Source organism: Cyanistes caeruleus, chromosome 2 (genome assembly GCF_971803275.1).
Source record: "Cyanistes caeruleus chromosome 2, bCyaCae1.hap1.1, whole genome shotgun sequence".
NCBI lineage: Eukaryota > Metazoa > Chordata > Aves > Passeriformes > Paridae > Cyanistes > Cyanistes caeruleus.
In genome coordinates this window covers 48203801-48229014 of record NC_141702.1, presented here as the reverse complement: position 1 = coordinate 48229014, position 25214 = coordinate 48203801, and the positions used below count along the sequence as shown (strand labels likewise).

General features: G+C 38.0%; 1 protein-coding gene and 1 long non-coding RNA gene across 2 annotated transcripts in view; one reads left to right on the top strand and one right to left on the bottom strand.

Moving 5' to 3' along the window:
- NT5DC1 (5'-nucleotidase domain containing 1) overlaps positions 1–11113 on the bottom strand; it is a 126126-nt gene extending 115013 nt beyond the window's left edge. Inside the window, exons 1-6 of the mRNA XM_086876858.1 lie at positions 10857–11113; positions 8856–8947; positions 7190–7261; positions 5569–5675; positions 3884–3963; positions 152–233 (exon numbers count right to left, since the gene is read on the bottom strand). Of these exons, the coding sequence (XP_086732984.1) occupies positions 152–233; positions 3884–3963; positions 5569–5675; positions 7190–7261; positions 8856–8947; positions 10857–10949 (526 nt within the window). The 5' untranslated portion in view covers positions 10950–11113. The remainder of the gene's footprint in view (positions 1–151; positions 234–3883; positions 3964–5568; positions 5676–7189; positions 7262–8855; positions 8948–10856) is intronic.
- Positions 11114–11212: 99 nt separating this feature from the next.
- Positions 11213–25139, top strand: LOC147654787 (uncharacterized). Its single transcript, XR_015283124.1, has 3 exons — positions 11213–11401; positions 18627–18766; positions 23688–25139. It is a non-coding gene; the product is annotated as an uncharacterized LOC147654787 (long non-coding RNA).
- The last annotated feature ends 75 nt before the right edge of the window (positions 25140–25214 follow it).

The window sequence follows — 25214 nt, the reverse complement described above, 5'->3', positions numbered from 1 at the left end:
GGAAAACATGTGTTTACTATAAAATTATTTAAAAACTTGAAAAGTAAAATCTTTGCTGAGTAGCCTACAGTGTTCTTGCAAACATATTTGCTCCGGCAAGCACATGTAATATTTTCAGCTGTTACAGTGAGTCTTCAGTGAACCCACTTACCTTTAAAAGCTGATATTTTATAGTTATGTTGGATAGCAGCCACCATGTCCTTCCAGAAGTCGTATTTTTTCTGACCATTATGCTGTAAGCATGAAAAGGAACCCAGTCATTATATCAAGTATCAGCTATTACAAGCTTTGAAACAGTGACAGAAATGCCATGAATTAACAAAATTATATGAAGTAAGACAGTCTTTAGACAGTAGGATTCAGGACATCAGGATTCAGTAGTACCCAGATTAACACTGTGTAACTGCAGGCAAGTTATGTCCCTCTTAGAGGGTTACCATGAGAGGAGGAAGGGAAAAGGAGAAATGCTTAATATTTGTGAGGAGCTCTAAAACATTACAGCAGAAAGGGGCATCAGATAGAGCAGGAACTTACAGCATGAGCATCCCATCCCACTGGCATTTGGGAAAAAGAAGTGCCCAGGGCTGCAGATACTGAACTTAATTAGCATGTTGATATTATCCACAGCATGGCATTTGTATCACCTTCTACCTTAAGAACTGACAAATCCCTTCACTATAATTTAGAGGTAGTGCCCTTCTGCCAAGAACTCTACCCCAAACATGGTATAAAACACTCATCCAGAAGCCTGTCTGAGTAGCAGTTCATGGCACTGTGCTCTGAAGAGTGCCAAACCCCAGCTCTGGCAGAAAGACAGAAGAAGGTGATCCACGATTGTGAACAGTCTCTCGCCATTCCTAGAAAGCTTCCCAGGCATAGCCGAGCTCCAGTTGACCTCAGCTTCCCCTTCAGCCTCTCACATGGGAAAGGAAAACCTCAACCTGCTGAGCCCCACAACATTCTCAAACACCACAAATTTTAGTAGTGATGAATGAAACAGATGCAATTACACAGCTAGCCAGTATTACAGAGTAGAGGATTAGCTACAGAGCCCATAAGAGGTGCCCAGTTACAGAGTAATTTGTCAGCAGTAAAGCAGGTGGTATAGTCTTTATGTGTCATGGAAAGTATTTCTGTAATGCTGCTGCAGGCCTTCCGCATTAGGATAAATTTCAAGGCAAGTGTTAGCAGTTTCAGGGCACTGCTGCCCTCTGTGCATTGATACCTGCACTAATACCTGAATACTGAGCCATTTTGTAAGCATGAAGCATTTTGTAGCGAGGCAAATATTCAGAAACTGGAAAAAACCCCCAAGCCCAAACATTGCCAAACAAAAGCCAAAAACATGTAGCTTATATATACTGAAGTAAACTGCTATTTCAGGCCAAACCTGCCATGGAGGCTTCCAGAGAACAGTCTGCCTTTACTTTCACAATCGGCAAGTCACACAAACAAGGTCTTTTGTGTATAACTGACAAGCACAGTTTGCTTATCAGGTTAAGAGCAGGAAAGATATGGTGCTGTGGCTTTCAGAATATTTTTTTTAACCCATTCCTATAGCAAACTGCCACAGAAATACATAAAAGAGCTAATAAAGAGAAAAGGTTTCGTATGTCAGCTTCAGCTAGCCAAGGATGTTAAACCAAGGGTAATTTTTCAAAGCTATGTACAGGGGATAGTGGGGACCATCTGTCTAGAGGCAAAGCAAGTAGCCTAAGCTAGCACTCTTCTCAAGACAGACAGATTCAACTGTCTTCTCCCCTCACACTCCATGTGGCTGACTTAGTCCTGAGGGTTCTGGGTTTTTTTGCTTGTTTCTCTAAAAAAAAAAAAGTACTGAACTGAACCAAAAGTTCCTCAACGTACTGTTTTGAGGATAGATGCATAGTAGTTTAAAACTGGGTACACTTCCTTTGAAACATTTGAACTCGGAGGAGACTAAAATAACTTAAACTAATTTCTTGCATATCTTCAGCCATTGCATACATTACATACATACAAGATGTAAAGGAAAACTGACCAATTCCAAAAAGAAGAGATAAAATCATGGCCATCCAGTCCACCATGATTTTGGTGTGATTACAAAATATGATTTTATTAGCTGAACCATCAAGACAAAGCAATGTTTGGTTTAGCTCATCAGAGCTAAACTTCCATGCTTTGTCTGAAAACACTTAAGAGTTCTGGCTCTAGACACAGCAAAAACAGATATATTTTTAACAGTGCAGGGTAGTCCAGCATCCAGCTCATGTCTAAACCCATTTTGAATCCAAACTTAGTAATTCTCAAATCTGCTTCCAGTAGAAAGCTTTCTTGAACCTAGAATGTTGTCTGGAAATGATAAGAAAATAGCATGTTGTAAGCAGGCTCACAGAACAGGACACAGGATGATCTACTTTCTTTTAGAAATGTGGAAGAAGAAAATGTGATGGTTTCTAATCCTTAGGATGCTGCATTTTGCAGGCATGAGTTCTGGGCTGGAGACACTGACCACCTCCTGCCTCACATCTTTCTCAATTGGCTGCTGCTAACCTTGCAGGGAATTACTGTAGCCCTTCTGTTGAAACAGGGCTGACAGCCAGTAAAATACTTGAGGACTGCTAGGAGATAAAGAGGGTGCATGACCCACTTCTCGTGGCTCTCCGGAGGAACAGCACGGGTTTAATTCCCTCTGGCTGAAGATGGCACCAATCCTGGGTCAGTGCTCCAGCCTGTGATCTAGTAACTGGATGTGAAAGCTTATTACACATGTGCTATGAAGTGCTTTCTCTCTTAACAAGCAGGTGATTTCTGCTGAGTCTAAATTAAATATAAATATAATACAGGTGTCACAACCGCAACAGGTTTCTTCTAAGCTGTGAACAGCTTAGGGGAAGGAGATTAATCAGGCAGAAAATTAAGAGTCTTACCGAGCACTTGTCCTCCATGCTTCCCTGATAAGCTAGTTACAGCTAACTCTTCATGCAGCACATGGATTTAGGCAGCAATCTAGTCAGCATGCTATTTTGGAGCGAAGGCTAAAGCAGCAAGCCACCTAACATCCAAAGAGACCCCAGATACTCATCTCACAGACTCGGACTTTCACTCTGCAGACAAGGTTAAGTATTGGCAAGCTTCAGGCCTTCAGTGCTTTGGTACCTCTGGCCAGAAGACTACCTCAGTACTCTTTTGACACCAACACAAGTTACTCTATGAGAAAAACCCTTTCCTACCTCCACCTGCATGCAAGTTAAACATTCAAACCTTCTTTTACACAACAAAACAATTACCACCAAATTTCAAAGGTAGAATTTAGGACATTCTATCTATTTTATAAGCACTGAAAAATGTTGAAATAATTGTATTTTCCACCTTAAGAATTTAATTTACTGTTTAGCAGAGGAAAAACATTTAAAAGATACTATGCCAGGGGTGTATTTGTATCTTTGTACACTGATCAATATATTTAGGACAAAAACAAGCTTAAAAAAGGATTAAATGCAGCTTCATTCACTCTTTAGCAACTTGCAAATTAGCAAATTGTGTAATTCAAAGAAATACTGTATTTATTTCAAGTACAATCAAGCATAATTAAAGGAGACTTTAAGAACTACATTGTGCACACTACAGGGTAAACTTGAGGAAAGAGCACATTTCCATTAGTATCCTAGTTATTTGTGCCCTCTGGTGGAAGTACTTTTATTTTGAACATGCCATGTAGCTTACAATTATCTTCATAGACAACTTTAATGCAGTAAGTCAAACATGGAATAGTCCAAATGAGAAAAAGACCTTGATGCTGTTCAATACCAAATTTTTATGCATTTAATAATGCACGCAAGAGATGTGGTGGTAGAAGAAAAAGATAATGCAACACATAATTTTCACATAATCCAGTTCTTACCTGATCTAAGCTGTCCACAACCCTTGCACACAAGAGAGCTCCTGGCAGGTCAAAATAATTATCATACAAATAATATTTAGCTGGAAAAAATAATTTTAAAAATATAGTTTAAACATCTCTTTACTGTATGCTTTAATCACAAATAAAAATTACATTTAAATAATAATATAAGCTCCTATTTGGATTTTACTGGCAATAAGCATTATCTGTTTTCCAATCATTGTTAACAGAGTCTAACTTCTGGTTGACATAACTGGCAACTAAAAGTTGTTTACCTATACGAAGGCAGCGAGATTTTGACAAGACATTTTAAGATTCCAAAAGCCCAGGTAAAAGAAAAGAGGGAGAACCGTGAGTTTTAATTCAGGCCAGTATCTTTCAACTCTTCCAAAATATCTACTTCCCTAGCAGTGAAAACACAAGAAAAGTGTTTAAGAAGTTCAGAGACATTTGGACAGGTCTGGCACAGTCATGTGCTTTGCACACGCATGCTGCAGACAGTGCCTCGGCACAAGGGGAAGCATGCTAACATTATTACATCAGTCCCCAAAACAGAACTGTATCAGGAGGGTGCAAATGTCCCCCCAGACTATGGTCATGCTCAACAGCTCTCTTCAAGGAGTGAAATTAATTAACCACTGATTTTTTTTTATTTTTTTTTTCATGATCTTTATTCACAACAGAGACCAAGTGCATGTTTCAGTGAAAAAAGAAAAACACATTTCCTATATGACCAAAGGAAACCTCTCTCTGCCTCCATTTTGCAAAAGATTACCTGCAGTTTAGAATAAACTTTGCAATTGCAGTCAGCAAAATCTCAAGGAAAGTATCTCCATTTTGTAACAAAATGCACCTTAAGTGAGCACTTCCTGTGTGTTACTCTCAACTGCCAAGATCAAAGTAAAACGGAGAGGAAACACAGAGCAAGAATGCAAACCTAGCCACAGCTCCTTCAAAGTGACTCCTGTCTTAAACACAGGAACTTAAAATGCAGGGGGAGAAGTTTTGTTTCTAGACCTACTTTGCTCTTTGCACCTGTGTCTAGACCTCCTGTTACTACAGGACTGGTGGCAATAAGTCAACAATTAAGAAAAATTTAAGATTTGTCCCAAATGAGATAGGATATCAGTCAGCAGGTATTGAGCAATTGTATTGTGCATCATCTGTTCATCTTGGGTTCTGAGGCTCTGTTTCCTTATCATTACAATAATTATTAGTAGTATTTTTAGTATATTTATTATTATAACATTTCATTTCAATTATAAATTGTTCTCAACCCATGAGATTTACCATTCTGTCTGATTCTCCTGCCCACTGGGCCTGGGCAGGGTGGGAGTGAATGAGAAGCTGTATGGTCCTCAGTTACTAGCTCAGGTTAAATTGTGATACTGGTTGTATCAGTCTACTTCATCAAGAGACAGTGTGACCACCACTACAACCAAAACATGCCTATCATGTCAGCTCATTTGTCTTACCATAAAATAAACACCACAAAATAAATTTAAGGTGAATTCTAATACTAGAAGTTAAAAACACATAAAAACCAAATCTTCCCCGATACATTTACCTGTTCTAATAATTCCTAGCTAAAGTATTTTCATAAATCTGTGTTAAGAACTAACAGTATGAGGTACTGAAGGGACCAGAGCAATTTTAAAGAAGAGGACATCCTAAAGAATAGCTACCTGTGCGTGAAACCATTCCACTGACTGTATTAAAATGCTTCCACTCCTTCCTTCCATAGATCTCCAGGATCTCTTCAGATGTCATGCTCTTTGTACCATGGCTTGCCCTGTTTGATGCATCAAATTTTTTATAAAACAAAACAAAACAGAAAGGAGTTGAAAACATCTAAACTACTACTTGTGCAAAGTTACACACTGAAATTGAATTACAGTGCATGCAAGCTGATCAAAACTGACTCTCTTTATAGCTTAGAAGTTTCCCAGGACCTACTAAGCTTTTATCGTATTCCAGTTCTCGATAAAGGCCTTACAACACAAAGGCTTGGTTGGCTGGGGGCACAGCTACTGTGCCTCACCTGCTAACACAATCACTCTGTATTGCTCGAATGTTTTCAATTGTGTGAGGACACTCGCTATACTTGAGCTATCAATATACACTGCACAATAAAGCACAGTGCAGAAAGCCTATACATCGCTCTGACGCCTGGTAACATTCACAGAATGCAGGGAAACTATGGAAAAGTGCTAGTTTGGGCCCTGCAAGCAGCTTTTTAATACATAACCACACACAAGCCTTTTTAGGTACTACAAATTAACTGCTCAGACCATCAGATTGGGTCCCATTTTGAAGCAAATGCAAGCAATGCCAGGAGAGGTAACCCTGTACCATTCTTCCCTTTAATGGGGTATATCCTGTAATCTTCAATTCTGCATTTAATACTCCAAAATTCATGCTATTAAATTAATTTTGGGACACACAATAATGACTCAAAAGTATTTCTTTCTTCTTTTAATGAGATGTGACCTTTAGCATCCTCAAGCTCCTTCTTCCACATGCTCTCAGAAAAAAAAAAAGTATAGTCTGTCTTGCATTCTAAATTACACAGATTTTTATTCTGGAACAAAATTAAGGAGAAATGGGACTACAATTGATATACTTTAAGTACATTTACTTTTCAGATTTTTATTTAAAACAGCAGTCTCCTATACCTAAAAAAAAAAGCAAAAAAAAAATGGAGGGAATAAAGAACTAAGGATTTACTGAAAGTGATGACTGCAAAACAACTTTTAAGCAGAAAGCCCCCAGATGTCCAAAAGTGAATGTATCAGTTTCTGTGGTTAATTTATCTCAGGCTATTTAAATTAGATATTGTACACTTGCAGAATTTTGAATGCCTATGGCACAAAGACAATAGTCAATTCCAGTCGTTAGTATTAGTCATTAATACTAATTAACTGCCTTGCAAGCCAGTTTACCCTCAATCCAAAGAAAAACCTTATCCTGGATTTTAGCAGACCTGGACAAAGAGTAAAAAAATGAATTCACTTTCAAGCTTGATGTGTCCTCAGAGGCTCAGATTTTATTAAAAATGAGGTATTATTTACAACCACACAACATCAAAACATTACCAAAAGATTCCATATGTAACATTAAGAGAAAATGAGCACCACATTACCAAAGAGTATTTTAACTTTTACATCTAACAAATGAATACATGATGAAATAAGTGTTTTAAATATTTATAAAATTGAGAGATGACAATTAAGAAGGGGGATAAAATGTTAGTATATTTAACAATACAACTTATATTTAACAATATAGATTTATGGTGAATATTACCTTAAAACTGTTCCATCTTCTGCAAGTTTCAAGAAGTTTCCTTCTTCAATGTCCAACACCAAGCCTTTGCAACTAAGAATAAATTAATTTTAAGGAAGAAACAAAAAAATTAACGCTTTCAGAAGGCTGTCTTATCTATCAGTGATATGCAGTTACAGAAGCTATGGTGCTTCTGTAGCTATGATGCTAGAGAAAACTATACAAGTCACAACCCTTCAAATACTTCCATGTTTGAACAATCCTCTCTAAATGCATATTATTACAATGAGGATTGGATTTTCCTTACATAGCAAAATCCCACTAAATAAACCCAGTTCCATGTCCAGTAAATTTAGGAACTGTTATATATATTGGTTGGAGGTTTAAGGTCCAAACATATAAAACTTAGAAATGTTTAAGTCAATTCTATTAAAGACTTTTTTTTTTTTTTTTGTGGAAACTCCTCTAGTTATTACTTGAGTGATTGCACCAGCTATTACAGAAAAGAGGGGGAGAACATCGGTCCAAATGAGGCAACTCAATAAGCTAAGAACACATGAAGCAGAAGCACTGCTAGCCAGCACAAACAAGGGGAAGAGTTGACAATGTTGGAGATATTTGGCAAGAGTTTCTAATCCTCCCTAATAAATCTTTGTCTTCCAGATAATTGAATTGCCATTTGCTTAGGTTCTTTGAAAAATTAATTCAGAGTTCAGTGGTTAAAATACAAATGAATAAATGAGACTGAGGAAGTAATGACATCTTCATCCTCTGTGAGGCACCCAAAGGAAAGAATATATGCCATGAAGGCAGCAAGCAGATGCCAACCTTTCATGAATGACTCCTGGGCAATTAGCAATGACAAACTTGTTACCAGCACTGTGGACTTGCAGGTCTATGTTAATGAACTTCCTGCTTCAGTAAGGGACCAAATCCAAGACATCTAGAGCTGAACAATGTATTTCTTGCATCATAGGACTCAAATTATGATAGATACATTGCTTGTCTCATGGAAGTTGAAATCAATCTTGTTGGAAACTGACCAGTCAAATATTGAATTGTAAAAAACATTACACAAGAATGCATACATTAATTTAAAAAAAATCTGTATGTGTCTATATCTAATGATTACTTAGCCTTCAAGTCTTCATCCCCATGGCCTAGATAATAACCTTATAAAGTTAAAAGATCAAGATTCAAATTAAGTTCCTGTTCAGAAACCACGGAGTTCAGAGCAGGAACTTGGGTTTCAGTCCTTTTCATCAAGGCTTTGTGCCTGATGTGCCACCCAAGGGCTACCTTCTGGCATGTCACCTTTCCTTGGTTTCTCAGAAGGCTGTTGTGATTAATCTGCCTTACCCAAACAAAACAACATCTGTTGAGATAAAAATTACTAAAATCTAATGGTTTCTGTTGAATAGGATGTAGAAGATAGAGTGAGACTAAAAGGCTTGTGTAAAGACAGCTGGAAACACAAAGCAAGCTTGGATGCTCAGTTCTGTCTTCAAAATACCTTTACAACTATCTCATGATAAATACTTTTTAGGACAACTACTTAAAGCCGTAATTTTGGATTTATCCATTGGGCTTGACAATCATAACATCAATTGCCTACGAAATGAAGCTGTTTTCTGAGCTTTGTAAAAGTTACAGCATAAAGCAGTGACATTATTTTCAATGTACTCACCAGAAGTCTAAGCCGTCTGGAGCTAGAGTCAGCAAGTCTTCATCATATCCCTTCTCTGTTACCAGATACTGGGCAAAACTATCATATATTAGCTACAAATGAAAAAATACATGCATTCATTATATCAATTAAGTGAGATCAGAGACACTGCTTCCTTGAAAAGTGGCAAGATGTGAGTGTTAATGCCTCCTAAGTGAAATCAAGCCATGGAGATAGGGGCCCTGACCCACTGCCTGCACTGGGAAATAGTGCCCGAGGTTATTTCTGTCATGGCTGGAAAAGACACAAGAGTTCTGGTGCAATGAGTCCTGCACAACCCAGGTTACAACATTCTGCTTTATAGTCCCTGCGCTCCAGGATTGTTGGGAAATCAAGATGGTAAAGACTAGTCACTATTTCCCCCCACCCTTCCCAACCTTTTTTGCTTTATTTTTTTTAATTTTTAATATCATGGTTACTGAGATTCAACAAGCAGCTTCCAAACCAGTAAACATTTATCCTTAGGGGCATTTAAAACATATTTGAAGGAATTTATTTTGAAGAAAAGATGCAACTACTGAACAAATGGTTATTATTTCTAAGTTCAAATGGCCTAGCATGACACTCAGCAGTTTATTAATGTACTGAGCTGGTAATGTTATACAAGAAGCTCTACGGAGATGCTGCCATGTCCTTAAAGACCATCCAAAAATAGTAATTGCTCCCTTTTTCTCGTGGTTCTTTCATTAAAGCTGTTCCCTGGCCTTTTTTCTTTAATTACAACAGATGCTCTTGGAATTAGTATGAATAATGTCTGAGAAAGACAAATATGAAAGCAAATGCTGAAATAGTAAGAACTAACTTCATCTTCAGCTGGGCCTATCAGCCTTTTAAAGTATTTCTTATTTCCAAGAGATAAGGAGGCATGCAATGGGCATGTGTCAGTCTGCCTCTGTCTTCTGTGAGAAGATGAAGAATGCACCAAGTTTAGTAAAAGTTTTGGGATCTTTTTTCTCCATTTTGTTCATGGTTGCTTAGCATTTTTTAAAAACCTCTTATAGTTATCAATTGTCTAATGTTTGCCTTCATCAGGCAGAATTTTTATCAGCAAGAACATGCTTGCGTATGGCAAGAACATGGAAGGTAAGCCCAGTGTTACACAGTTTCCACCTAGATATTTAACAGCTCATACATTTTATTGTTACTTTTGAATCCTCTTTTGCAAGCAAGATGCCTCTCCACTTAAGTTCACACGTAGCTATGGGAAGCAGCGCACTTTTTCAGCACAGGATGCACTGACTATTAATAAATGGGACAGCTCATAAACATTTATTTCTATACCAAATTCTGAAATTATCTTGCAATTAGCGTGGGAGTCCTGTGCAGTGCAAAATGTACTGCAAGTGAATGGAGGCAAAGAAAGGGAGAAAGTGAGACACCATGAGCATCCGCGACACAAGACAGCTCCAGAACAGAGTCCTGACATCAACAGAGAAAGACGAGTCAATGTAAGATTACCAGGGAGTTTAGAAACGAAAGTGACAAGGGCGGGAAGGCACAGCACAGGCAGCAGTTCCTCTTCGAAAGAGACCACAGGGCTAAGTCAGAGGCGCCGCATCCCTCTAAACTCGGCGTTTTATTACAAGCACCAGAAAGTTCTCAAAGGTCTCCTGTCCAAAGTGCTGCGGATTCCTCACTCTGCAGCATCTCTGGGTTTAGCGGGCGGGCTCTACCTTTTCCTCAGAGCCGCTACGGCCAGGAAAGAAGAACCATGTTCAAGGAAGGAGAAATGGCTGTCCCCTCCGCTCGGGCAGAGAGGCCTGCTGAGGAAGCGCCCGGCGAGGGATGCACTTGCGTTTCTCTTATCTCCCGTGGATGTCTGCCGGCCCCGGGCTCTCTGTGCCCGCCGGAGGGGTCCCGGCCCCACTCCCCGGCGCTTTGCCTTCGGTGGGGCATGCGGCGGGAGCGGGGCGGAGCGGGGCCCCTCCCGCGGCTCCCCTCGGCCGCGCCGCCCGCACTCACCCGTGCGCTCTGCGGGAGGTGGTACCGGCAGAGCGTGTGGTCCAGGTCGAAGCCCACCACGTCGCACTCGGCCAGGGAAAAGTGCTGCTGCATCGCCGAGCCGCCGCCGCCGCAGGCGGGCGGAGGAGGAGGAGGAGAAAGAGGCGGGAGGAGGAAGGAGCGCGGGCGGCGCTTCCTGCGGAGCCGCGGCGGGCAGAGCGGAGCGGGGCCCGCGGGACGCCCTCGGCCCGCCCGGCGGGGCCGCCCTCACCTGCGGCACAGCCCCTCGGCCAGCCCGGCGGTGGAGGGGCGGGCGCAGGGAGGATGCCCGGAGGCGTGTCCAAGCGCTCGAATTCCAAAAACATGCTTCCCGCCGCGGCTTTGTGTGCTCGGGAGCAGGCGTGGGAGGGGGTGCTCCCGCTCGTCTGGCAGACCGAACCCGCGAGTCTCCGGGGGTGTTTGCGGGGAGCCGGTGAGCAGAGGGGAACAGGAGTCAGCCCTGCTCAGTCACAGGACAGCCGGTGCCGCACCGCAAGGGCTCTACCGGGGACAATTAACGTACGTAGGTAGAGAAAACACTACTTACTCCTTCATTATGCATCCTCAGCACGTTTGCCATGACTCCAAGCTGTGTGGTGCTCGCTGGAGGGAAGGGATATCATCCTTAGGGACCTTGGCAGGCTTGAGAGGTGGGACTGTGCGAAACTCATGAAGTTCAACAACGCCAGGAGCAAGGTCCTGCGCCTGGATCAGGACAATCCCAAGCACGAGGCTGGGCAGAAAATGGACAGAGAGCAGCCCTGAGGAGGAGGACTTGGGACTATTGGTGGATGAGAAGTTCAATGTGCACTTCCAGCCCAGACAGCCAACTGTGTCCTCAGATGCATCAAAAGAAATGTGGGCAGCAGGGCAAGAGAGGGGATTCTGCCCCTCTACTCCACTTCACTCTGTCCAGCTCTGGGCCCCCCTACATAATAAAGATGTGCACCTGCTGGAGTGAGTCCTGAGGAGGGTCATGAAGATAATCAGGGGACTGAAGCACCTCTCTTATGAAGGCAGGCTGATAAAGCCGGGCTTGTTCAGCCTGGAGAAGAGAAGGCTTCAGAGAGACCTTACAGTGGCATTCCGATACCTAAAGAACTTACAGGAATGCTGGAGTGGGATTTTCTACAACGGCATGTAGTGCTGGGATAAGGGCTTTAAACTGAGGGTAGGTTTGGATTAGATGTAAGGAAGAAATTCTTTCCTTTGAGGGTGTGAGGCTCTGGAGCAGGTTACGCAAAGAAGTTGTGGATGCCCCATTCCATAAATAATTGAAGGTTAGGTTGGATGGGGCCCCAAGCATCCTGGTCTAGTGGAAGGTGTCCCAGTTCATGGCAGGAGGGTTGGAACTGGATGATATTACAGGTCACTTCCAAGGCAAACCATTTTATGATTCTATGTATCGAAGTCCCTGCAGGGTACACTGTATACAGTAAACCACACTATGCTGTGCGTTTGGCTGTGGAAAAACCAAAAATCCATAGGTAATTCCATAGCTACATTTTAATTTACTGACAGTTTGGGTAATTAAAAACAACCAAAAAACCCCCCATTAAGAACAGTAGAGTCCAGTACAGACAGTATGTGTCCAGAATAGATAAACAAATAAGCTTTTGATAGGTATCTGCTGAATAAATAATGCTGTAGGGCAATTAGAAAGAAAGTGCTGTCTGAAAGAAAATATTGTATTTGGAGGAAGGCATACAGATGGGAGTTGCACTTAGGTAGTCTTGTTCTCAGTGGTTGGACTTGAATATAGCTAAGGCTGGAATCAGGATTCTGAAACAACTGGGCTTGACAGCCTTGTTTGAAGGACCTCTTTATTGTTCAGTTCTTTTCTCTCAGTAGACCAATGACGCCATCAAAACTGCTTTGATTTACAAAACATGAAAAATTCTAGTTCAATATATTGTAAATAAATATATTTTATTTTTAAATTCTTGTATGGCTATAAACAGACTAGTATAAAAAAGTATTTAAATTGAGAGCAATTATTAAAAAACATTTATTACAAGTAATCTTTTCCAGTGTTGTCTACCTGTGCACAGCTGTAAGTGCTGTGCTTTGTAGGTTGATAAATTTGAGCAAATAACCATAGCAGTGTGCAGAAGAAATTTTGATTATATCAAATTATGATTTGATTTTTGCAGGATGACTCAATGACACCTTGGTATTAAAGAGAAAAACACTTTTGAAAAGACATTCAACTAGTAAATAGATACAATTTTCTTATATATTAAGAGATATAATGTACTTATATATTAAGATTCAGTTTTCTATGTTCAGGTAGACACAGAGAAGATTTTGAGAGAAATTTAATAGCATGACCTCTCACATGCATTTAAAAATTCCACAGAAAAGTTCAGTATCAGATTAAGAAAAGAACTAGACAGGTAAATATATAGAAACTAGGAAGAAAATTCAAAAATGCTAGTAGTAGGACATGATGAGCATGTAAGGTGTCAGAGCAAGATAGAAAGGGATTACATAATTTTACCAAAGCCCATTGTACAGCAGCTTCTTTCAAAGGTTCTCAGAATCTCCCACAGACATTAATATACTTTCTAATGCTAATACTTTCTAATGTGTATGTATATATATATGCATACGATGTATACTCACACCATAATTTATATATGTATACACACAATAAATTATGCATAAATAATGATTACTTACATGTGTTTTAGACATATGTTAAAGAAATACATATATGCCTAAATACATAAAAGTTAATGTGTGTGAAACCTGAGCATACAATAAAGGCACATCCAGGACCTCACACACAACAGGGATGATAACTGTCCAGATGAAGCAGCAGCCTGGGAACTGAGAGCACAAAACCATTTACCTTCCTAAAGCTGCTCACTTCAGAAAACACAGAGCAAATTCCTCTTCCACTGAAGTTGATGGCCACAATTTTGATTGACTTCAGAAGGTCTGAAAGGTCATGCATTGTTAGTGTTTCATGCTATTCTCACATAAAGTTTGTCTGCCTTTCAGATTATAGCAGTACAGCTACCTTATTCCAGTTTATTTTTTTTTTTTCCTGGAAAGGATTCAGGTAGCTTCCAAAATAGTGTTTAGGTTATGACATTTAAAAGGTATGTTTTACTTGCTATGCCAGTAAAGTATTTCTGTACAAAAACTCACCAAAAAACCAACTTAACACACTGAAGTATTGAATAGATAATATTCTAAATAGATATCGAAAATCATGTATTCATTGATAGAATTATAGGATGGTTTGGATTAAAAGATCATCTAGTCCAACCCTTTCTATCTGGTCACTGTAGTCACTGTCAACTGAATGTGATTTTGAACATCCAGATTGTGTGAATGTGACACAATTATATTGATAACAATGACAAGCTATCAGAATTTACAATGCAGAAGTACTAATCATCTTAAATCGCTTTGTGTAGGGAGCAATATTCTCCTATGGAGGGATTCAGCAAGTTAAATTTCAGGTATGTGAAGCTGAATATTAAATCAGAAGTCTGACAACAAGAAATAGAGAAAATACTAATGAAGAGAATTGGTTTTCAGTTTTGGGGAAAGAGAAGATAAATGAGAAAATAACACCTTCAGTATTTGCAACACAAGCTTGGTAATAGTCTTGTCAGTCTACTTTCAGCACATTATTAATACAGCAGAGTTGTTTTTTTTTTCTTTTGTCTTAAAAGCGTTTTGTCAGTTTCTTCCTTTCAGATGAATTCTTTAAATATACTGACATCCCATTCTAGGGCCCTTCTCAGAAAGGAGCTGCTTTTAATGAAAATCTGCAATTCTGCAATTCTTTGATAAAATTATTTAATAAAATTCTGCAAAAACTGAAGTACCTTAATGTGTTTACAGCACTCTTTGAGCCCTGTCCTTCAGGTTTGATGGCACCATGAGGCTCTCAGAGATGTCCACATAACTGGAGTTGAACTGTTGGGCTATCAGGTCCTAACTGAATTTCTTTTAGGTTGCCCCATGGTTAATTTGTGCATCACAGTAATTTCTTTTCTGTTGTAAATATGTGGTAATTGGCAAATTAGAAAAATCACAAATCCTGTCCTAGTAGGGGAAATTTCTAACTGGTGAGTCTGTAGGAGATAGAATTGCTTGTGGTGTGGCACACCTGAAGCCCAACATCCCTCAGGCTGGGGCTGCAAGGCTGCCTGGAGGAACATTCCCCCTCCAGCCCTCAACCCCTAATGCACAGACACCCATGGAGCCAGAAGGAGAGGACAGTGGCTTCTGCACACCCTCAGCACCCTAATGTTTAGCAGCCTGCAGGAAGAGTGTGAAGTGAGTGATTTGATATGGCAAAGCCTTTTGGAAATACAGAAAAGGAGCATTTTGGGTTCCATTCTGCCTCATGCCTGCTTTCCATGCAGAACAGGCATCTTTAGAGCACAAGAGCGTAATAACATGACCTGGAGAGCAAAAGGGACATAACTGAGTGTGGTAACGTATATAAAGGCACGAGAATTGTGTCAAAATCCTAGCTGTCACACAAAGTTGTAGGCCTCTAAGCAAGACAGGTAGTGCAGCTCTTCGCTTTCTTTGTCCTTAAGGGGGCAGCAGTACAATACATTGGAGCATCCCTCTGAGTTAGCTGGCAACTTATCTGCACCTTAGTCTATTTAGCTTTCCTTAAACTTCGTGCCTGTTGTCCTTAGACTGTGTAAGTTGACTTTGTCCCAGCTATGCAGCTGTAGCTATTTGTCTGTTTTTGGCAAGAAATACAGTTAGGGTTAGGTTAACCATAGGGTTATTAAGCTTTTTAGTTAAAAAAGAAAAAAAAGGAGGCACCCTCATATTGTTATAGAAGAGTATGCAATAGTGATATGTGAAGATAAGAATTTGAACAAACAGGAATCTGTTTCATTTCAGTCAAGGAACACCTTCTTACACAGAAGTAAGGTCAGAACATTCTAGATTTTTCCCTGTTGGTTTTTCAAAACAAATGAACAAATGAAAATACTTTTGGAGTAATATTAGTCAAACCAAAAAGTGTTGGATTTTGTTTTTTTTCAAAAATATATTTTCTTTTAGCAGTCTGTTAAGAGGTGAGTCTCAGGTTTACACTTGATTTAGCTTTTATCCCATGAATTTGTTCTGTGCACACGTATAAGAATGCCTCTCAGCCCAGCATCCTCACCCTGAAGCATCCTATGATGCTTCAATGGGATTCTTCGTGCATTTAAACAGGATTGTTGGATTTGGTTCCTTGATTTTAAGCTTAGTACACTAAGAAGGAAATATTCTTTGGGAACGATCAGAGGAATAATCTCAGGATATACAGAAGTAGGGCTATGACTTATTACAAAGTGATACTTTGGGATACATAGGTCTATCAACACTAATTTATTTTAAGGGTCACCTTTGTCTCTGCAAGGCAGTGAAATCTGTCATGAATATATTTTATTTGAAAAGCAGTCTCTAGAACTTCCTATTTCTTTAGTAGACTTTTAAAAGTTGAACAAAATACTATATAATCTTCAAGGCATCCCTCTGTGGCACACAGGTTACCTTGTTACTAGGTAGAGAAGCTTAGTGAATATACTTAAGCATTGATCAGGATTTAAGATTCGATTAAATTCCAGTGATTTCAGAAGTTTTACTATTTATTGGGTTGTTTAGGAGCCTTTTTATATGGTATTAAATATGGACATATCAACTTTTTAGTGGAATTGCACACATAAAATTTATAGTGTCCTACTGGGATTAGGACATCTAATTACACCTGGCACCTCAGTACTATATTCCCTACATTCTAACTCACCAGCACAGAAACGAGATTCAGGATGCTAAAGAGACAAGATTCCCAAAACAAAACCCAATAGTTCATCAAAAGGTTAAACAGACAGTAATCCACTAGGTGCTCAGAGTCTCTCAAAAGCCTTCTTACTGTCCTTATCATCTCTCTCAGATCTTGTAATCTACCTCAGGCTGTTCCCACACAACATGAAAGAGGGAAATGAAAATCAATTTCTTTTGTCAGAATGATTAATAACCAAGACTGATTGCTGGACCCTTAGTGAGTACATATTTTAGAACTCTGCATAGTTGTTTAAAGGTACTTTGAAAAATTTTTCTTTTTGTCCTGGATGTTACATTTAGTCAAAAGAAATTGCACTAGAAATATGGACTTCTGGGGAAGCTATGCTTCCAAAGTAGACCTTTTAGTATTTAATAGTGAGAGAACGGTGCAGTTTCTATGATTTATGACATTGCCTTATTTTTTCCAATGTTTGTTTTTTCTTTTTTTTTTGTTCTTTTGGACCTACTGTTATTTTATGCTTACAATATTAAGGATAAAATCCAAAGGACTACTCAGTTCTCAGTCCTCATTTCCCATTCATTTGTATTCATGGTGAATTAATGGACAAATAATATAAATTGCTTATGGCTTCAATATCTGCTTGAGTAAACCAGGAATATATCTAATTCTGACATACTGTAGATTTCTGAGTTGACCAAGTAAGTTACAGGCTTTCATTTCAAGCCTGACATTTGCTGGTCATTGCATTAAAAAAAAATAAATAAAATTGTGGTGTATTCCAATACACAGTCTGCACAAAATAACAGAGGTATTGAACAGCAGGTGGGAAATGCTACAGTTATAACCCTGCAGACTTGGAGATAGCAGAACTAGGAAAGACCTAACAACAGCCATCTTCTGCCCTGGGGCAGGATCAATCTGACTACAAACACCCATAAAAGTCAATTGTCTACTTATTTAAAAGTATCCCTTTGGAAGAGCCACTGAGACAATTTTTTCCAGTGTTTAATAGTCCTTATATGCAGAACACAGAGTTTTCTTCCTCCCTTCATTTCAAAACAAAGTCTTTTTTGCTCTAATGTGTCTTTTTTTTCTTGTGTTGCATCCTACTCCTAGCAGATGTGAGAAGCACATCATTATGTGCCAGACTTCGATCTATTTGAAGGCTGCTACTATTTTTCCCACAGACTCCTTTTGTTTCATTGTTCAAGTTCCTTCCTTAAGGGCTGAGGGGTTTTGAACCTGCTTATCTTTGATTCTCAATCTGGATGATGTTCGTTCATCACTCCATTACCAAACTGGTCATTATCTAATTTTTTGGAACACAGGATCAAAAACTGGACATGTTGCTCTAGTTTTGGTCTTACTAGGACTGAGTACAGAAAAATTTAACTCACTGTAATGTAACACAGAAATTTGTGCTTTCAAACTAACATACAAGTCACTTAATTAATTACAATCCTTACCATGTTAGGATTTTCAAGATCAAATTTTATCCTGTCACTATTATGAGTAGAGAGACCAATTTTTTCCTTCTTTAACTATAAACCCTCTTTCTTAAGGAGGATTTCTTAAGGAGCATTTGATCTTCTATTCAATACATATATTCTTCTGTATGTGTCCATTGCTGATTATAATAAGAGTGATATTCCTTGGGGCTGCAATAACAAAAAGCTAATATTAATGCTTATAAATCTAAAATATAAGAGCTTATTTTGAATATAAATTGCATATGTTATTTGCTGTTCTGCTTCTGCCCCTAGAGGGTGTCTAGTCGTGGAGAGATGGAAGGATAAAAAAAAAGTATGCTGCATTTTGATAAGAAGGAGGTGATGTGATCAAGAAGAGTCCATATAACTGTTTAAATATCTGTACTCTGTTTCTGTGTATGTCTGTGAAGCAGGTCAGAGCAACCTCTTCTGTTTTTAGGAAAACCATATGTCTGCATTTAGCTACCTTCGTGTTCTTGACAGGGAGAGAGCCAATTCTGATCAGGTTTAAAGCTGTGGAAGCAAAGACAAAGAAATATGAATTTGGGAAAAAAATCCAGAGGAAGAAGGTGAATTATTTTGTCTACACCAACAGAATTCTGTATCAGAAGTCCTTACTAAAAGTGAGTATCGCCAAAGCTGCTGGCTTCCCTTTCCCTGTGTTTATAAAGATCATGTCTTGCATATTGGGTAATGTTCTTTGCACAGAATCTCACTGTACAGCTGTGAAAGATATGCAGCAGAAAGAAAAGAGGAGGTAGGAAACTATACAGAAGTTTTCTACATCTCTAGAGAGAAACAAGAATGCTGAAACAAAAGGAAAGAAAGAACAGTAAGAAGATACACATTTGCAGGACAAGCTGCGTCAGTTTGTGAAACTTTGGATTTCAAACACACAGAAACAGGTCAGACCGATGTCGAAACACAGTAAAACAGTAACTTCATATACCACATTTTTACTTTTACAGTTAAACTATTCTAAATATAAGTCAAAAACTGATTGAAAAATAATGATTTACTAAGGGTAAAAAGGTAATCCTACTCTTAGTTAAACCAGGGAGTATCTTGTCACTTATTCATAGTAAGACAAATGTGGTTTTAAGACCTTTTTCACTGGATCAAATATATAAATTAGTCATCTAAGTAGTGATATTTATTGACCATCAGATTGTATCTGAAAATGGGTAGGTAAGAGGATGTTTTTTATATCAATTGTGCCTTTGGCCATGGCTACACTATGGTGTTTAAGATTTTAGTTTCCAGAGTTTAACACATACCCTGGCTGCTACTTCCTAACATAATTTTGAAATATACCCCAGCTTTATAGCTTTCTTTCTGCCTAAACTTTCCTTTTCATAGGGAAAATATATAAGTGTACATCTTGAGATTGCTGTGGGGCACTTTCAATTCCCTTTCCTCTGGTTTATGAAGAGTGTCTTATCTTCTGGGTAATGTTCTTTATATGGCATCTCACTGTGAAAGGCAGACACAGCAGAAAGAAAACAGGAAATGGAAAACTATTTAAAAAATATACAAGGAGAGAGGGACACCTAGTCAGGAAGGTGGGTGGACCATGCACAGGATTCATATAGTCATAGAAACTGATTATAGAACCTTTTCCTATTGATTACAGAGTCCTTTTCCTTCTGATTATAGAGTCCTATTCCTATAGGACTTTTTTAGATCTATAAAATCCAAGTGTATGCAAAATTCATGGAAATGAGTTTTATTTAAATATGCAGGAAGAATAAAACTAGGATGGAGTAGAGAGGGAGGTGTTGATCTCTTGTCCCTGAGAACCACAAACAGGGTGTGTAGAAATGGTTCAAAGTTGCACCAGGGAGGTTCCAGCTGGATGTTAGGAAGCATTTCTTTACTGAGAGGGTGGTCACACACTGGAATGGCCTTCCTAGAGGGGTAGTTGGCACACCAAGCCTGTCAGTGTTTAAGAGGTGTTTGGGCAATGTCCTTTAAAACATGTTTTAACTTTTGGCCAGTCCTGAAGTGGTCAGGCAGATGACCTTTACAGGTCACCTCCAGTTGAACTGTTCTGTTCTGCTCTGTTCTATTCTATTATAAAATTAAAAATTAGTTTTTCTACTGGTTTTGTATGTCATATTTCAGTGATCTAATGTAATTAATAAGATGTGTTCCTTTATATGGTAGATCAATATATTCTACTAGTAAAGTTCAGTTCTCTGTGAGATGCTGTCTTTTGAGGTACAGTGAAGGTCAGGAGAGAGTGCTGGTTTTATTTTTGGAAAAAACCCCAAGCACTTTCACTTGCAGGTGAAACAATGAATATAGTACTTTGATACACTGATCCTTTACATCCATATCTCTTTGGACTACTTTGCTTCTTTGGATGCAATTCCAACTTAAGATAAAAATGGTAAATCATGTTCGCAAGTCATCTATGTCGTAGCATGCAGAGTTTGATAGAGTTATGTGAGAAATGATCTTGACCCATGATAAAACCTTCATAAATATATAAACATTCTAAATTTAAAAACTATTCATAACAGGGTCGGGTTTAGAATACATTTTCTTAAAAGAATGGCGAAGTCATGTTTGCTGATAATTCTTTGTCATCCACTTACCATATTTTTTCCCACACAGAGATAAATTTGATTAGAAGTATTTTTCATGCCTTAGATAGCTACAACTTCTTGGCTTTATTCAGAGAGGCTGCTACATAGAAAGCAAATTAAGTTACAATTTTTAACACTGTGGGCTGTATATCATTTAGAATAATGTACAATGAAATGAAAAATAATGTTTGAGGTCTGGTCTCATCGCATATAATGGCAAAACTCACATTAAATTTGAGCAAAGTGGGATCTGTTTGTTTGAGCGAATAGAGGAAGACTCTATTCTGTCAATCTTTGACAGAACCTTATTTCTCTCTGTTAATTTGTTGTCAGATGTAGTGTGCTTCAGGCCCAAATTCAGCTAATAAATAAGCAGCCCTCATCACCAAAGCACTTGAAACTATACTTTTAATGTTTTCCAGGGTAGAGATGGATTACTGGATCAGCCTTATGGAAATAAATAGCCAGAGTTTTCTCATTACAAATGTAAAAAGATTTCAAGTTGGAAAATGCAGGACCAAATATAACTCTACGTCTTCATGGATTTATGGTTTAAGATAATAGACAAAATCAGGAAAGTGATTAATCAATAAGAGTAAATAATTTTGTCAAGGGCAAAATTACGCACATAATTTATTTTCACTGAAAAAAAATGGCAATTTGAAAATTAGAGAAACAAAATGAGAGTGCTGATTAAAAGGAATATAAAAAAGCTACAAAGTGGTAGTAATGTGTTCCATTTTAATGCGCAAATGGAAAGAAATATAGCTGAAGACAGCTGTGGTAAAAAAAAAAAATCACTGTGCTTTATTTCAGTTTGTTACCTTAAAAAAACTACACAACTTTAAAATGGTTAGTCATTTAAATTATTCCCCAAGAATAGATTCAAAGCAAAATGCTTTTCGTTTTCTGCTAGCTTCTTTAAAGATCACATTATTTGAATGTTTTACTTTGCTGAATGGCTTGACTTGCCATAATGCATTATGAAGTTTTTCTAAGTAAGGTAATAATGTCAAATATTTAAACAAGCATAAATTAAATGTAGCTGTATAATTTCTGGCTCAAAAAAGATTATACAGTATGAAAAGTGATGCTACAGGCATCATAGATTATTTAATTACAATTATTGTATTTTATACCTTAATATCTATTTTTCTACATGTAGGTTTTTTTCCTTTTATAGAATTCAACACAATTATGAATGAAAATGTTTGTTTCTGTTGTGATCTCATTAAGAAAAAACACTCTCTTTTTTAATTTCCAATTTCAACTGACTCATAATTCATAACAAAACTTTTGATGGGCATTGCCTTGGAATATTCCTTTCTCCCCAGCAGAGCACAGCTCAGACTGCAATTCTTCTCTGCATGACATAGGGGAACAGTTTCAAACAGCATGTATCATCAGTACTAAAGACTGAGTTTCAGTGATGTTCACTCCTTGCCTCTCAAATATGAACCAGCTTATTTATGTGTTGGAGGAGGGTTCATTTTTTCTGAAACTCACAAGTTTTTATGTATTTATGCCAATAGCTCCATACAGAGCACATACAAACCAATAATTGTAGGAAATATCTGTAATGCAAACCCATGCAAAATAATTTTTGAAGGCATGTAACACAAATAGGATTTATATCAAAACAAGGCTTTTGAAATATTGTGGATTCAAATCTTATATGTACTTATTTTATACAACTTAATCTGATACCTTAATTCATGCAGAGCAGGACCTGATTCCAAGATCACTTCTATTAATGTCAGTGTTGCAGATTAATTATGTACTAAGTTTACTGAAGGATGTAATGTTAACATATTATTCTTCCATCCCTTCAGTGAACTAAGAGAAGTATGTTTCACCACCATGTTTAAACGTGACTGTTTTGTAGAATAAGGCCTAAGGGATATTGACTTTAAATTAATTAGAATTTGATTTAATGGATTTAGAGGACTTTGAATAAATCCTTTAAGCAGGTGTAATGCTCCTTGTAATAGTCTTACTAATACTGAACTTGATAATCAATATATAGAATATAAAAAGTAACTTCAGATAACCATCATCCTCAAACCTATAGTATCAGTGTGCACTCTTTCCTTTATGGAACAAGGAAACACACATTAAAAGCAATAGGAAATTACATAGTTTGAAGGGGGAAAGTACTGCTTGATTGAATAGATTTGCTCTCTTTTCCAAAGTCTAAGTCTACATAGTTCTGTCAGACACAGCTTTTCAATGATCAATCTTTGTTTCAAGGCATTGCATATTTTAAGATATTACTTGCAATATTAGTGCTTGGAATTTTTTTATAATATAGGGACTGGAACACTAAATTTCAGTTTTCACACTGTAAATGTGCCATTCTGGTTATAATACATTCATCTTTGTTGCTAGCTAATGTTGGCTGTAAGAATGTATCCTTCTTGAAGTATTTTTGCCAATAAAATTAATCAATATCTCTGATTAAGTCTTTTATAGTCACTTTACCTCTAGTAGCTTATTTTTTTTTAACAATTTCTGCTCTGATATTCAGACTCCAAAACAAATTAAATTAAGATTCAGGCTCCAAAACAAATTAAATAAAGATACAGAAGGCCAAAGAGCAATGCAGAATTGTTTGGTCTCCTTTTCCAGAAAAAGTTAAATATAGTGGGATGCAAGACAAAAGAAATAACTTAAGCCAAAGAATAAGTAATGCAAAGATTATTTTATTAAATTATATGTAATATGAATGCAGACAACTTGAACAACAGTTTATATTGAAAAGCCCCTGAATATACATGAGTACCCTCATTTGTTCCAAACTGTGAATATGAAGATCGGGATTATGAGATTTATCAGATTTTATTTTTTTGTGTAAAACCAGCAAGAACATTTTTATTACATGCTAATTTTCTTTTCTTGCCTGTGATAAAATTATATAGTCTCTAAACGATTAAGAGTACTTCTTTATTTTCAGAAATGCAGTGAATCCTCAATAAAGTCACCAGGATGGGAACAAAGACCCTTGCAGAAGTGTTGCAGCGTGGCCACCACAGCTCACTTGTCCTGTCCAACATGGGATAGGAAATCTGCTCCGTGGTTCTCAGCAGCTCCAATCTTCTCTCTTTTTGAGAAGCCTTTTAAATCTGATTAATGAATTTAATGGCTATTTGTTAAAGTCTATTTGGTTAATACATAGAACTGGTCCTGAAGATCAGGATGAAAAGAACCTGATTTATAGTTATTGATCACTTCCAGAAAAAGTCTTTCTGTTCTTCTAAAGACAAACAGAGAGGCAAATTGAGGGAGAAGATGAATTTAATGCCTGGAGCTCTTTGAGATAAGGTAGTCATATACACAGCTATTTGTAGGCTTAAGCCCTGTTGTAGTTACAGTTATAAATACTTATCTGAGTGGTTTCAGTGAATGCAGTGTGGTTTCTAATGTGTTTGTATATTGGTTTCTGAGTGTAAAGGTGGGACTTGATCCTGAAAATGGTTGTGCATTGTACAGCTTGATTCTGCATGATGCAAATGGCTCTGTTGTCAATTTGAAACTATTCAGGGCAGTAAAGGAGTTTGCAAAGCTTCATCAAATTAATGCCCAAGCTGCCAGAACCAAAAATAATTAAAGGAAAAGTCAATCAAATATGGAAACTGAAAATTGGCAGATTACTTAGTAGAAGTTTCTAATATTCTCTGCTTTCAGTAAATGTAGACAATTCTTTAAACAGGACCAATGAACATAGTTTCTTTATCAGTATAGGTTTTTCTTTCCTTTGGATATTGTTACACTGAGGAAAAGTAAATATCTCTTGGATATATGTGTTCTTACCATTATGTGGTTAATAATTACTGGCAAAAAATCATCTCCAGTGGTGCTTCAGAAACTAAACAAGATTATCATAATCTGCAAAATCAGCATACCTTTTTCACCAGACCCTAAAGATGATGAGAGTTAATGACGACTTGATGTGTATGGTACTTCCTCCTTTATTTAATTTCTTTTGCAGCATTGCAGAAGTCTGTGTAAGCGGGTCCCATTCCTCTTCAGTGGAGATGCACCTGATATTAACATTATCACTGGAGATATCTTTTAGTCATCCCACAGTCTGTAGTCCATCAGTAGCCTTCTGCCTCTGCCACTGATCTCATTCAAATGAATGAGAAACATGATGAAAGCAAGTGTTTAGTTTCTGCTATTTAGTGGTTTTCTTTCTAGTAAAGTAAAACTACAGAAGTCAGCAACTCTAAACGGAACTGAGAGATGTGTAATTGGTTTAGGAAAGCAGCACCAAATTCCTATTAAAAAAAAAAAAAAAAAAGGACCTGGGTGTTTTAATCTCAAGGAAATGATAGGTCCATATCTGAATTTTGATCTCAATAAATAGACTCTGATCTGTAAGAGTTTGTCTCTTACTGAAATGCCACCACTGTGTGCAGACAGGCTATCTCTGTATCTTCTGTGCTCCCTGCTCCTGCTCCAACCATTCTGTGTCCCCCAG